Here is a 12,686-nt window from a genome sequence, read left to right on the forward strand (position 1 = left end):
TTTACGGCAGTTGGCATCATATGCGTTGCATTGCTGCCTCCTACTGGTAATTACTCGTTATCTATTATTTCATTATAATTTTCTAAGCAGTCTGGTGCTTTTCAAAAATATAAATGGCTTACGTGCAGTTTAGTGTCACAAATAATTTTCCAAAAACTGAGTGTCCCAAATGATGAGGGTCTTATTTGAGACAGGTTAAGGTTGGGGTTAAGGTTAGGGGTAGGATTAGAGTAGCACAGGTGGTTTAGCAGGTTCATAATTAAGGACATTGTATGGGGAATTTGGGACACTAAACTGCACGTATACCCGTAACTTATGTAATCCTGCTAACATCCCTATTTCTTGATTGTATTTCCTGCATGAAATCAGGACATGCTCCACCGTCTCTTTTTCCTCACACAGACTGCAGTGCCCAGTTGGGTGTTTTCCTATTATAAAAAGTGTACTGTTCAATCTACTGTTACCAATTCTCAATTTACTGATAATACTTGCTCTTTTCGGTTAGCCCTACTGTTTCGCACTCCTACTTTATTTTGTATTGCATGCAATTGTCTCCCTTTTTTCACTATCCCAATAGTGTTGCCACTGTTTGGAAATTTCCCTCCATGCTAATGCTATGCTTTTCCCCTCTGAATTTAACAAGATATGCGTTCGACTCGTGCTGTCTTTAACAAAGGGCGGGCGGGGTGATAGATAGATACTTTATTGATACTTTATTGATCAACTTTTCAAAGAGGCTTTGTTAGCATGACTATATTGAGATCGATTGAGACAGCAAAGATCCTCTATACTTTTCTAAACCGTCTGTGGACATAGTATTGCTAAAGCACATAGTACAACAGGGAAAAGTAACGTTACAGTTTTTTTAAATGTGCAAAAGCAACAACCATGTTGCCAATAGGAAAGACAACAGCAAGAACATAACTGATTGATATCAGCAACAACATGAAAATAATAATAATACAGTAATTATAAGTAGAGTGTGTGTTTTTTGTGTCAGTGTGTGGAAATATGATGTGCTTATTATACACTGTATTTACGTTATGTCATGGACAGTGGTAGTTGCTACGGTAAAAAAGGCAGAAACTGAAAATCAAGCGCTTCATTCCCAGTTGTCACGCATGCGCATCCGAAACCTGACATCGGAAGTACTTCGTTGCTTCATTCAAGTGCCGGGTGCCTGCCTTGGGGAAAAGGTCACCGCGCAGCGATTAACGTTGTCTATAATTTAAATAAAACATCTCTAAAAAAAAAAAATCTGAAAACACAGAAGCCGAGTGTGTTCTGTGGTTTTGTCTTTTAGACGGAGGGACTCGGCTTCGTTAACCTTCGCACCTACCAGAATTAAGATCGTCTGGACTAACGTTATTGTTGTAAAAGGTAACGATAGCTTTTAAGCTAGGTTAGCTAACATCAACTAACTACTTAGCTAAGTTATCTGCTATACTATCTCAATACTCACAAGCACAGACCTTCACATTTTTTATCATTTAGTAAATTACCATTATGTATACTGAACCACAACAGCCGTGCAAATACGGGCATCAGATTTTAACATGTCCAAACTAGCTTGCTGACACTGATGAAGCTGTAGGGTTCTCAATAATCATAGGGCGATGAATTAAAGCAACTGGCTGACACCATTTTCATGGTGGCAGTGCCAGTAGCAACATGATTGGTTGTCCAATGGCTTGTTTTCAAAAAGGCTTTGTTGTGGGCAATTGTGCAGGCTGTTGAAATATTTTACAGGCTAAGCAGAGTCGTTTATTTGTTTGTTTTTACAGCACTGGTCCGACTAGGACAGTGACATCTAGGTATCCTGCTTTGGCCACAAGCAACCCTTATTGTTTAACCATATATTTTGGCAGATATTTACTAAATCTATGAGCACAGAGGAAAGACCCCTGTTGAGCTTATTTGCTTTCTTTTCAGATTTTTGATGGATAGTAACCAATTTATACTAAATCTTGAAACTACTTCTGAAATTATAATTAGGAAATGGAAAAGCAGGATATTAAATCATTACTCAGTGTTGCTGCTACATTGGAGCATAAAACCACTGCTTTGTACATCCTGAAATGTAATGGCTTATTGACCTGGATAATTTCATATTCTTGTTGCAGATGAGTGGTCAATCAAATAACAACAAAGACTTTTTGGAGCAGCTGCGGATGCAGGAACTCTATGACCGGAGAAATGAGGATGGCTCCTCTGACCCCAACACCTACATTGACCCAGAGGATGGGACTGTGTATGACTGGGACCATGAAAAGAAGGCTTTTTTCCCTAAAGTATGAACTTTTCTTTACCTCTCAGCTTTTGTTTTCCTACTTCATATTTGTTCTTCGAAGGCTCTGAGTCCCTGAGCTTCAGATCTTTCTTCCTACAAGTTCGGTTGCTGTATGTGCAGCAGTCTTTCGCATGTATGATGCTGCGTTTAAATGTATGTGGCCTTATTTTTGTCAACGCTGAATATGGGCTGAGTCTGTTGTGTTTTGCCCTACTGAAGTTTGGTTGACTTTGCGATGCAGAGTATACTATACCACTCTTAACAGAGGAGCTGGAGCTAGGGCTGGGCAACATATCGATATTATATCGATATTGTGATATGAGACTAGATATCGTCTTAGATTAATGATATCGCAATATTGTGATATGACATAAGTGTTGTCTTTTGCTGGTTTTAAAGGCTGCCTTACAGTAAAGTGATGTACTTTTCTGAACTTATCAGACTGTTCTAGCTGTTCTATTATTTGCCTTTTCCCCACTTAGACATTATGTCCACATTACTGATGATTATCTAAAATCTAAGTGTGAAGATATTTTGTTAAAGCACCAACTGTCAACCCTAGAATATCGCCGCAATATCGATATCGAGGTATTTGGTCAAGAATATCGTGATCGAAAATCTGATTTTCTCCATATCGCCCAGCCCTAGCTGGAGCTGTGGCAACAATAATGTTAACTTTAAGATTCAAGGTCTCCATCATACCAGCTTGTACTTGCCAGTGACCACTCTTGGCAATAAAATGCATCATTGGTGACCTAAACTGGACCCCATGCAAATGTCACTGCACCCCAAACTGGATTGCAGACCTCTTTTTTTATGTAGTAGTAATACTTTTTATGTTAATGTGCTTCATTTCTCTAGATAACAGAGGACTTCATTGCAGCCTACCAGGCCAACTATGGCTTCACTCAGGATGGCCATCCAGATGCCAACAACGCTGCAGTGAGCAGCTCCAACCCAGCAGCCTCAGAACCAGACAGCAAGCCCTTAGAAAAGGAGAAACCAGAAGATGCCACCCAAAACCCGGACCCAGACCAGGATGAGACTGCAGCTAAAGAAGCCAAACATAAAGGGGAGAAGAGGAAAGCAGATCCAGGTAAAGCGACATCCACAATCAGAGAGGAGAGAGAAAACCAGTGCAGTAACTAAAACAAATGGGAATCAACAAATGGTGATATGATAATGTTCTTTTTTTCATAAAGAGAAACAATCATTGGGGTATGTTTCCACCTTGCTCCCTGTCTATAATAGTGATTATGTCTGGTATAGATTTATATGTGAAATTTCTAAGTTTAAGTTTGTACAAACGCATCTTTTGATAAATGCTTTTTTTCCTTTTTTATGCTTGTAGGATGGTTTGATATCGATGACAATAAAAACACGAACGTCTACGTATCAGGTTGGTAACGCTAACATTTTATTTCTCATTGTCAAGGAGGAAAGCTGTTCAATGAGTACCTGACTCTGTTCATCCTCTCTCTCTCTCTCTCTCTCTCTCTCTCTCTCTCTCTCTCTCTCTCACTTTTCCTCTTTGTCTTCTTCCTTCTCAGGCCTGCCTCCTGACATCAGCAGTGAGGAGTTTGCTGAGCTGATGTCCAAGTGCGGCATTGTTATGCGGGACCCCATTACTGAAGAGTACAAGGTCAAACTCTACAAGGACAAAGAGGGAAATCTGAAGGGAGATGGCCTCTGCTGCTATCTCAAGGTTCGTCTGTCCTTCTGCTTGCCAAAAGCTTAAATTATTGTTTCCAAGGCTGTGTGTCCATGAGGGTCTGCATGGGTTTTGGCTTTACATGACACAGTACATAGTAGAAGTATTAGTATTGCATTACACTCTAGTAAAGTGACAGTCTTTGTGTGTTTGTGATTCTCTGCAGAAGGAGTCAGTGGCATTGGCTCTGCGTCTGATTGACGAGTCAGAGGTCCGAGGTTACAGACTCCACGTGGAAGCAGCACGGTTTGAGCTAAAGGGCCAGTATGATGCCAGCAAGAAGAAGAAGAAGAACAAAGATTATAAGAAGAAGATGCAGCAGCAACAGAAGTAAACTCTACTTCCTTGTTCTTTTTTATTTAACCTCCCACACGTCCGCATGTAGGGATAAGCACTCCCCAATATGCTGATGTGGACCAAGGGAAGACAAATAACTGAGTGTCTTTGTCTGTGTAGACAGTTGGACTGGAGGCCAGAGAAGCAAGGAGAAGTGAGGAAGAGACATGAAAAAGTTGTCATCATTAGGAACATGTTCCACCCCAGTGACTTTGAGGTGCGGAGACACACACACACACACACACACACACACACACACACACACACACACACACACACACACACACTCTCTCTCTCTCTCTCTCTCTCTCTCTCTCTCTCTCTCTCTCTCTCTCTCTCTCACTCTGAGGGTATTCATCTCTGTGTGACGTTCGTAGGAAGACCCACTGGAGTTGAATGAGTATCGCGAGGATCTGCGGTCAGAGTGTGAGAAGTTTGGGGGAGTCAAGAAGGTCATCCTCTTTGATGTGAGTTTAATGTCACTGGTGCGGTTTCATAGTCATAGTAGAATAGTTTGTATTGTATGTCAGTGGCATCAATAAGGAGCTGGCATGTGTTTGTGCTGCAGAGACACCCAGACGGCGTGGCATCAGTCGCATTTAAGGAGCCTGAGCAAGCTGATGCATGCATTCAGTCGTTTAATGGTCGCTGGTTTGGAGGAAGGCAGCTGACTGCTGAGCTTTGGGATGGAACGACAGACTATCAGGTAAACCAAATGCAAAATACAACAAGGAGGATGATGATGATGACAATATGCCATTGAGTTGCATTATGATGATTTTACGGATGCAGCATGTTTTGAAGCTTCACCCACACTTAGGAATAAAAGTTGGGATAACATAATAGGACACCGGAGCCTGTCGGATATTTGAGTTATTGTGATATCTTAGGGTGTTTTCACACATGAAAGTCCGGACCAAGGTTCATGTTTTTGTTACATTGTATACATTTGATCCGGTAAGTTTTGGTTTCACACTGCAGTTATGCAAGCGCACTAAAGATCTATACGTGACAAAACTGCATCCTGCCGTCATCACATACGTGAGCTGCGTCTCCAGATACTTATAATTGATTGGTTTGTAGACGGGCTTCCCCGTCCTCTCGTATCCTCTCTCTGTGTTGGAGTTTTTTCAGCTGACTGCTGCTCTCCCATATGGCCGCGGCTCTTTTTGTTTTGTTGTGATGTTGAGAAGCAAGACACTGGAACTTTCTGGAGAATTTATTCAGAGTCAAACGGAAACCTACACTGTACATTTACTACCACTTAACAAATAAACTGCTGATGTATTCTCTGCTCTGATAGCCGACAGCTGTCTGCTCTGAGCGCATTCACCGTCACTCTCTCATGTAGCCTACACACTAAGCACCGAGCTATTCCTTAAAGGAGCTTCCCCCGTCTTGTAACACAAGGAGAGCCTGCCAGAGCTTCTTCTATTTGGTCCGAAAGTCCGAACCATCCAAAAAATGCTTTCACACTATAAACGAACCGGACCACGGTTCAGTTTGGTCCGGACCGAGACCACCTCTTTTGGTCGGACCAAAATTTGGTCTTTTGATCCGGACCGTGGTCCGGGGGAGGTTTCACACCTGTAATTTTGGTTCGGATCAAACTGAAAAGTCCGAAAGTCCGGACCAAATGAGGTATGTGTGAAAATGCCCTCAGATTAACTTGAACTCTACATCTGGTAAGAATTTGCATCGTTCATGCTAATTCTGTCTGTGCAGGTGGAAGAGACAACACGTGAGCGGGAGGAGCGACTGAAGGGTTGGTCTACTTTCCTGGATGGAGGCAATCAGGGCCAGCAGAACAACACCTCCAAGCCAGCGGAGGGCAGCACCACCTCTACAGAACCCACAGAACCCTCCAGCACCACGGAGCCTGAACAGCATCCAAAAACAGAACCACAGCAACAGGAAGAGGAAAAGGAAGCAGACTCTACAGACAGCAGCCTGGCAGGAAGTGATGATGAGGAAGCCTAGATACTGCACATCTTTGGTCCCCATGGCAACCAATTAGGACAGTCCTGCTTAATTGTGAACTGTGGCAAACCTCCGTATTAAGCAGGCAAGGAGGAGGGAGAGGAGGTATTTGGACAGTTGGAGCTGTTTTGTAATGTAGAAAAATAAAATTCTGATTTTTGTCTACCCTATTTTCATCATTTAGGTTTACAATGTAATTAGACCTGCACTTGTCAAGTATAGCCCACCTTTTGCTGAATTTCAGTGTGCCAGTTTGTTTAGTTTTGTGCTAATTACCCTAAAATATGAATGAATTACAAAAGACACCAGACTGAAATTGTTGGATTTGAGTTGTAGAAAATGGTTCAGATTTAGTAATCATAACACTGTATTTTAAATGATAACAATTCACTCATGGTTTGTTCTTCTTGGAATATAGATTTTCAAAAAAGCAGAATTGGAACCCAAACAAAAGCTAAATATATATTGTTTATTTAATGTCTCCCCCATTATGGCTTTGCAGTTCAGCATGTCAGTAATGTTGCTGTTGCCTAAGATTGTTTCTCTTTTTGTAATCATGGTTTTGAGGTTTTTAGATACTCCTCCTTCAGCATCTAAACACACTTTACACAAGATAGATGGTACTCCCAATTATATATGAATGCAAACAAAAATAGATAGATAATGACCCTGTGTCCAGTATCTGGATCTCTGAGGTGGTAACTATGGTCATGTGCTAAGACAGACCTAATATTACAATGCTCTCTTGTAAATAAAAGCATTGATGTGTTTAATAAAGTTGTGTGGAATTGTCTCTTGACATCACATTCTGAACCCTGTTATGACACAAAACACAGCTCGTTATGACGACGTACATATTTTAAATTAAAACCTTGTGACAAACTCCAGTGAGTTACAACCTGACCTCAAACAGAGACGGAAACAACTATGGAAAGTACACCAGAACTACAAGCAAATACTAAAACTGCAATACCGCTTCAGTATCTGTGTTCAGTAGACATGGAGAAAAGCGTTGAGGTAAGATTTTCTAAGCAGGAGACAGTCAGCCTAGTTTTTCGTTTATTTCTATCTCTTTTGTTTTAAGCTTCAACAAATACAATTATTGTGAATCATTTTCAATGATGTACCTTCACTCAATCAAAGCAATGAATGGAGACATTTTCCTGATGGTGATGTCTTTTACAACACATACAAATGGCTACACTTCTTTCACTTGTCTATTGCATGTATATTTGTGTCTTTCAGGACTCCCAGCATGCTCTCAGCATATTCGTGCAAGCCGTGCAACGGGTCTTTCTGGGCTCCAAAGCAGAAAACAAGAAGCTGGCTACAGAAAATGCTGTTCTGAGGGAGTGGACAGCCATCAAGCAGCTCCGCTGGGAGCAAGAAAAAAAGAAGCTGCTGTATGAAAACGACTTTTTAGTGTCAACTCTGTATATAGCCAAATGTGACATGGTTAATGCTTTAGTGTTCGCAAGAGCTAGTCAAAAAAAGTTTGACACTCAAGGAGTGGGCAAGAAGATTAACAGAACATTTAAAGAAAACAAGGACAAAGTACGCTCCTTGACAGAAAGTATGTGCTTCCACATGATGGAGACCGAGAAGGTAAAAAATTCCTGGAAGGCAGAGCAGGATCAGCTCAATGAAATGAAACTTTCCTTTGATAAGATGTTGATACAGTTAAATGAAGAGTGGGAAAGCCGGGGGATTGCTAGACAGAAGGAGGTAGCAGCCGAGCTGGAAACTCTGCAGCAGGACTGCGAGAAGAAGGTGAGCCAGGTCATCCAGGAAAAGGATGATGTGATCACCAGTGTCAGAAAGGAAATGATGGCACTGATAGAGGGAAATCTGGAGAGCTTGGCCAAAGTGAGAGCATTAGAGACACAGATCTGCCAGAGACAGGCAGAGGAGAAGGAGGAGAGCTTTAAGAAAATACAAGAGCTGCAGAAACAGAGCAGAGAGGTGGAAGAGAAGTGGCTCATCAAGGAACAGGAGTGGCTCAACAAGGTGAGCAAGATGGAGGAGGAGATGAAGCTCCTGATTCAGCAATATGTTGAGCTTCAGGTACACCACGTCAGCTAATCATTTTTGATCAATAGATTTACCCTTTCAAACAGTGACTGAATTGGATCAAAAAAGGTGCCGCAGTACCATAATTCAGCAATTGCATGACATGATCATCTCACGTGTCATGGATATATTTATATTTATACGTATATTTTGTAAGGGTGACCCCGAATAGTCGACTATTCGATCTAAGGAGCATGATTTGACTCCCAATCTCACAGTTGAATTGTCTGAAAATGTGGTTATGAAAAAAGGTGCTGAATGTCAGATTTTACGTATAGCATAATCGTTGGTGTCTCCCAAAAAATCATGATATATAGCCTATTGTGGTATAAACTTAAAGTCTATAATATAAGCTTATTAACAATACTGTTAATAACAATTACAAGTAAGGGTACTCGTGTGGACGAATATCAGAAGTGCCGGTACTCAGTACTGGTGAGTACTGTCCCATTTCAGGCTGTTTTTAGAGAGGAAATACTGAATCATTATTCTGTCTCTGTCTTTTCAGGAGTATGCCTCAAAAACGAACAAAGAGAAGGCCAAGATGGCAAAGGATGAAAAGAAGGCAAAGAAGGAGACAGAAAAGAGGCTGAAGAAGGAGAGAAAAGAGGCGGAGGAGAGAGAGAAAAAGGAGAGAGAGGAAAATGAGAGGAAGGATAAGAAAAGATTGAAGACAGAGAAGAAAGAAAACAAGGAAAGGGAGAAAAAAAGAAAAGGAGAGTGAGGAGACAGCAGTCCCCTCTGACCAACTCTCCACCAGCAAGCCTTTACCAGCAAAAGAGGTGTCATAATTAGTATCTAATTAAATGTGGTTTTTAGCCAATAAAAAGTTCTTGCTTTGATTTCTTTATTATTTTTATTATTCTACAATATTGAGTCACTGTGGATGTTTTACACTAAACAACAGGACATATCTGAGTACTTCTCCCGCCAATGTGTCATCCCTATCTCTGAAAGAGAGTACAAACATTAACCTCACAGTAGAAGTATACATGGCAATAAAACTGACAGGAGTTAACTTATTATTGTTTTAGAAAACATTGTTGTCGTGTCACATTAGAAACCACTGCAAATGGCAAAATCATAAAACTCTGGAACAGCTGCACCCTGCCTCACCACTAGAGGGCACTGTAATCCTGCTGTTGGTTGGTGAACTTTGTTCTCATATTAAACAGTCAATATCAAAGTTATGTCACATTAGCACCATAACAGGACTGTCTGTTTAAAGTTAAAGTTTTGAAACCTTGAAAATATTTTCAGTTTCAAACTAAATATTACTTGCTGAAAGTGGTGGAAATTACGGAATTGACCATACTTAGGTACAATTTTGATGTAGTTGTACTTTACTTGAGTGTATTTCTACACTGTGGTATGGCTTTTACTTACATACCTACAAATTTAGACTTAAGAAAATACTTAACTACAAGATCTAAGTTCTAAGTTCATTAATTTGATGTACAGTACTGGTTTATATCTCTCAATCACTCGACCAACCAGAATTACAACCAATAGTGCTACACTAATTGATAATATATTTACCAACGTTATTGACTATAAAGTTGAAAGTAGACTAATAATAAATTATGTCAGTGATCATCTGCCAGTTCTTGCAAACATACATAGCTACACTAAGACCAGGAAAGACAACAAAATATACACAATGACCAGACACAGAACCCAAGAAAACATCAATTCATTCAAAGAGGATTTAATGAAACAAGACTGAGGCAAAGTGTACGTAGAAAACGTGAATGAAGCCTATGATTCATTTTTGACTGTTGTAACATCACTTTATAAAAAGAAATCTGATGAAAAACCGTGGATAACTAACTGTATATTAAGTGCATGTAAGAAGAAAATGTATTATATAAAGAGTTCTTAGAGAACAAAAGAAGCAGAAAACAAATACAAGATATACAAAAACAAACTGACCAGAATCATGAGAAGCAATAAAAATAATTATTACAGTAAACTACTGGAAGACAACAGAAGCAATATAAGAAACACCTGGAAGGTGTTGAATGAAATTATCAAGAATAAAAAAAGGCAAAAGAGGACACTAACTATTTTCTGACTAAAAACAATACAGCGGTTAAGGATATGACCTTAGATGCAAATGAATTTAATGATTTTTTTGTTGGAGTTGGTCCAGGTTTAGCTGAGGAGCTCACAAAGGCTGGCAGTATAAATGATGTGCTAAGAAAGAATGTCAATATTAATGAATCTATGTTTGTTAAGGGAACTGATGAAAAAGAAATTATTGAGATTGTTAAAACATTTAAGAGTAAAAAGTCCACAGACTGGAATGGTATTGACATGTTTATGGTCGAAGGTATTATTGGTTGTGTTGTTAAACATCTAACACATGTACTGTATGTAATCAATCTCTGAAAACTGGAGTTTTTCCAGATAAAATGAAAATGGCAAAGGTGATACCAATATACAAGGCTGGTGAAAAACAAACTACAGACCTGTTTCGCTGCTCTCCCAGTTCTCAAAAATACTACAAAAAATATTCTCGACAAGGCTCGACAACTTCATTACTAAACACAATATATTGTGTGATCAGCAATATGGTTTCAGGGCTAATAGAACAACTTCACATGCACTTTGTAGAATAAATAACAACAGCAATAGAACAAAAAAAAATATGCAGTGGGGATATTCTTGGATCTTAATAAGGCATTTGATACTCAATAATAATTGATAATAATCAATGAAAAATGATGTTGGAAGCCACATATACATTATATTAAGGCCAAAATATCCAAATCAATTGCAATACTGTATTGTTTTGTATTTAACTAAAGGATAAAAGGGGGTGGGACCAGAAAAGTTTTTCTTTGGAACTTCTTCCTACTCCTTTTTGAACATGGGCATTTCTTATTTGAATCACTTACAATAATTTTGGAAGATTGTGCTGAGATGTACATGTTCTTATTTATCTATTACTTTAATTTTACTATATATATTTTTTTTTTTTAAATTTTTTTATATGTTCAAAATAAACTACAAACTAATTATAAACTATACTTCTTCACCCACTGCTTACAGAGTATTGCCATTTCAAATGAATTTGAACAAATTTTAATGCAAAGATTTTATAACTCATATAGTTTCTTTGAAAATACTTTTTTTGCAGGGTGGAGTAAAGGACACAGCACATATCTCGTTATTAATCCATTATATCCTTCAGTGTTATTCAATCACATTACATTATAGCACTCGATCAAACTTGTGGGTTCATTTGAATTTGCAGTTTTTCTGTCTAAAACTTAATGTGCTGCTGCAGTCTCGACCAGGTCTCCCTAGCCTGGCTAAATAAAGCTTTAAAACACCCACAAAGCATGTACAATGTACATGTACAAATGGGTGTACGTGGTGCAGAGAGTTCAGCTGGGCCCAGAACACAATACTTGATTTTGAACACTGTGTTCTGTGTTTTCCAATAAACTATGACTGCAGCACAGCTTAACAGTAATGCAACAACATTTTATGAGTCAACAAGGAGGTGCCGACAGAGAAAGATATGGGATAGGAGCAGAGTCGGAGGAGGAAATGGACAGAGCATGTGAAAGCAGGGTCTGTGTGCGTGTGCATGTGTGTGCGTTCTGTTCCCTGGAGTCCACCCTGGAGATCGCTTGGGAAAAAGACCTCTAGGTCTGCCTGAGGTCTGACTTGCAGCCAAGAAAAGCAAGACTAAAATAGAGAGAGAGAGAGAGAGAGAGAGAGAGAGAGAGAGAGAGAGAGAGAGAGAGAGAGAGAGAAATGGAAGAAGATGGAGAGGGCATGAGAGGAAGGAGGAGCCAAAGAGATGGAGAAAGAGTGTGGACAAAGAGCTTTGTATCTGAGAAGAAAATGTATGGAAAATAAAAACATTCACATGGTGTGTCTCTCACACACACACACACACACACACACACACACACACACACACACACACACACACACACACACATACACACACACTGCTGATTGGAACCATATGCTGACAGACAGAGAGAATAATGGGAAACTGTGAATTGTTTGATTTGTTTTCCCACTTTTTTGAGTTGGGATGGAGAGTGGGCGAGATGGCTGAAGTGGAAGGCGTCCGTGACCATAGATGATGATCAGCCATGGGAAATTCCAGCGAGTAGATGTGTCCATTACGCTGCGTAGACAGGTCCTGCTCCATTAACAGCGTGCACAAGGGGGTGGGAGTGGGAGTGTGGGGGTCTTCCAGTGTGTGAACTAGGAACTTAGCAGTGGAGTGCCCAAAACGTAATGCCTACTGAGTACAATGGTGGTTCTGATGCT

At 39.9% G+C, this 12,686-nt stretch overlaps 2 protein-coding genes across 3 annotated transcripts; both read left to right on the forward strand.

The window, feature by feature from the left end:
- The first annotated feature begins 24 nt into the window (after window positions 1-24).
- Window positions 25-6,740, forward strand: htatsf1 (HIV-1 Tat specific factor 1). Of its 2 annotated transcripts, none has more exons than XM_031280705.2 (10): window positions 25-46; window positions 2,124-2,291; window positions 3,152-3,386; window positions 3,642-3,689; window positions 3,841-3,995; window positions 4,168-4,331; window positions 4,458-4,554; window positions 4,715-4,804; window positions 4,906-5,043; window positions 6,063-6,740. In XM_031280705.2, the coding sequence occupies exons 2-10, from the start codon at window positions 2,124-2,126 to the stop codon at window positions 6,315-6,317; spliced, it is 1,350 nt and encodes a 449-aa protein (XP_031136565.1). In that variant the 5' UTR covers window positions 25-46; the 3' UTR covers window positions 6,318-6,740. The 2 variants fall into 2 exon arrangements, with proteins under 2 accessions (XP_031136565.1, XP_031136564.1); XM_031280704.2 differs by lacking the exon at window positions 25-46 and adding an exon at window positions 1,121-1,380.
- Window positions 6,741-7,151: 411 nt separating this feature from the next.
- On the forward strand, window positions 7,152-9,198 carry LOC116036969 (histone-lysine N-methyltransferase, H3 lysine-79 specific-like). Its single transcript, XM_031280663.2, has 3 exons — window positions 7,152-7,334; window positions 7,563-8,324; window positions 8,896-9,198. Exons 1-3 carry the CDS (start codon window positions 7,245-7,247, stop codon window positions 9,109-9,111), a joined length of 1,068 nt encoding a protein of 355 aa, XP_031136523.2. The 5' UTR covers window positions 7,152-7,244; the 3' UTR covers window positions 9,112-9,198.
- Window positions 9,199-12,686: the final 3,488 nt, after the last annotated feature.

The sequence above is a fragment of the Sander lucioperca genome, chromosome 13 (genome assembly GCF_008315115.2).
Source record: "Sander lucioperca isolate FBNREF2018 chromosome 13, SLUC_FBN_1.2, whole genome shotgun sequence".
NCBI classification, from domain to species: domain Eukaryota; kingdom Metazoa; phylum Chordata; class Actinopteri; order Perciformes; family Percidae; genus Sander; species Sander lucioperca.

Coding starts and splice junctions, on each gene's coding strand:
- LOC116036969 (XM_031280663.2), top strand. CDS start 7,245: ATGGAAAGTACACCAGAACTACAAGCAAATACTAAAACTGCAATACCG. Junction 7,335..7,562: donor ACATGGAGAAAAGCGTTGAG/GTAAGATTTTCT, acceptor TGTGTCTTTCAG/GACTCCCAGCATGCTCTCAG. Junction 8,325..8,895: donor AACAGGAGTGGCTCAACAAG/GTGAGCAAGATG, acceptor CTGTCTTTTCAG/GAGTATGCCTCAAAAACGAA.
- htatsf1 (XM_031280705.2), top strand. CDS start 2,124: ATGAGTGGTCAATCAAATAACAACAAAGACTTTTTGGAGCAGCTGCGG. Junction 2,292..3,151: donor AGAAGGCTTTTTTCCCTAAA/GTATGAACTTTT, acceptor TCATTTCTCTAG/ATAACAGAGGACTTCATTGC. Junction 5,044..6,062: donor ATGGAACGACAGACTATCAG/GTAAACCAAATG, acceptor CTGTCTGTGCAG/GTGGAAGAGACAACACGTGA.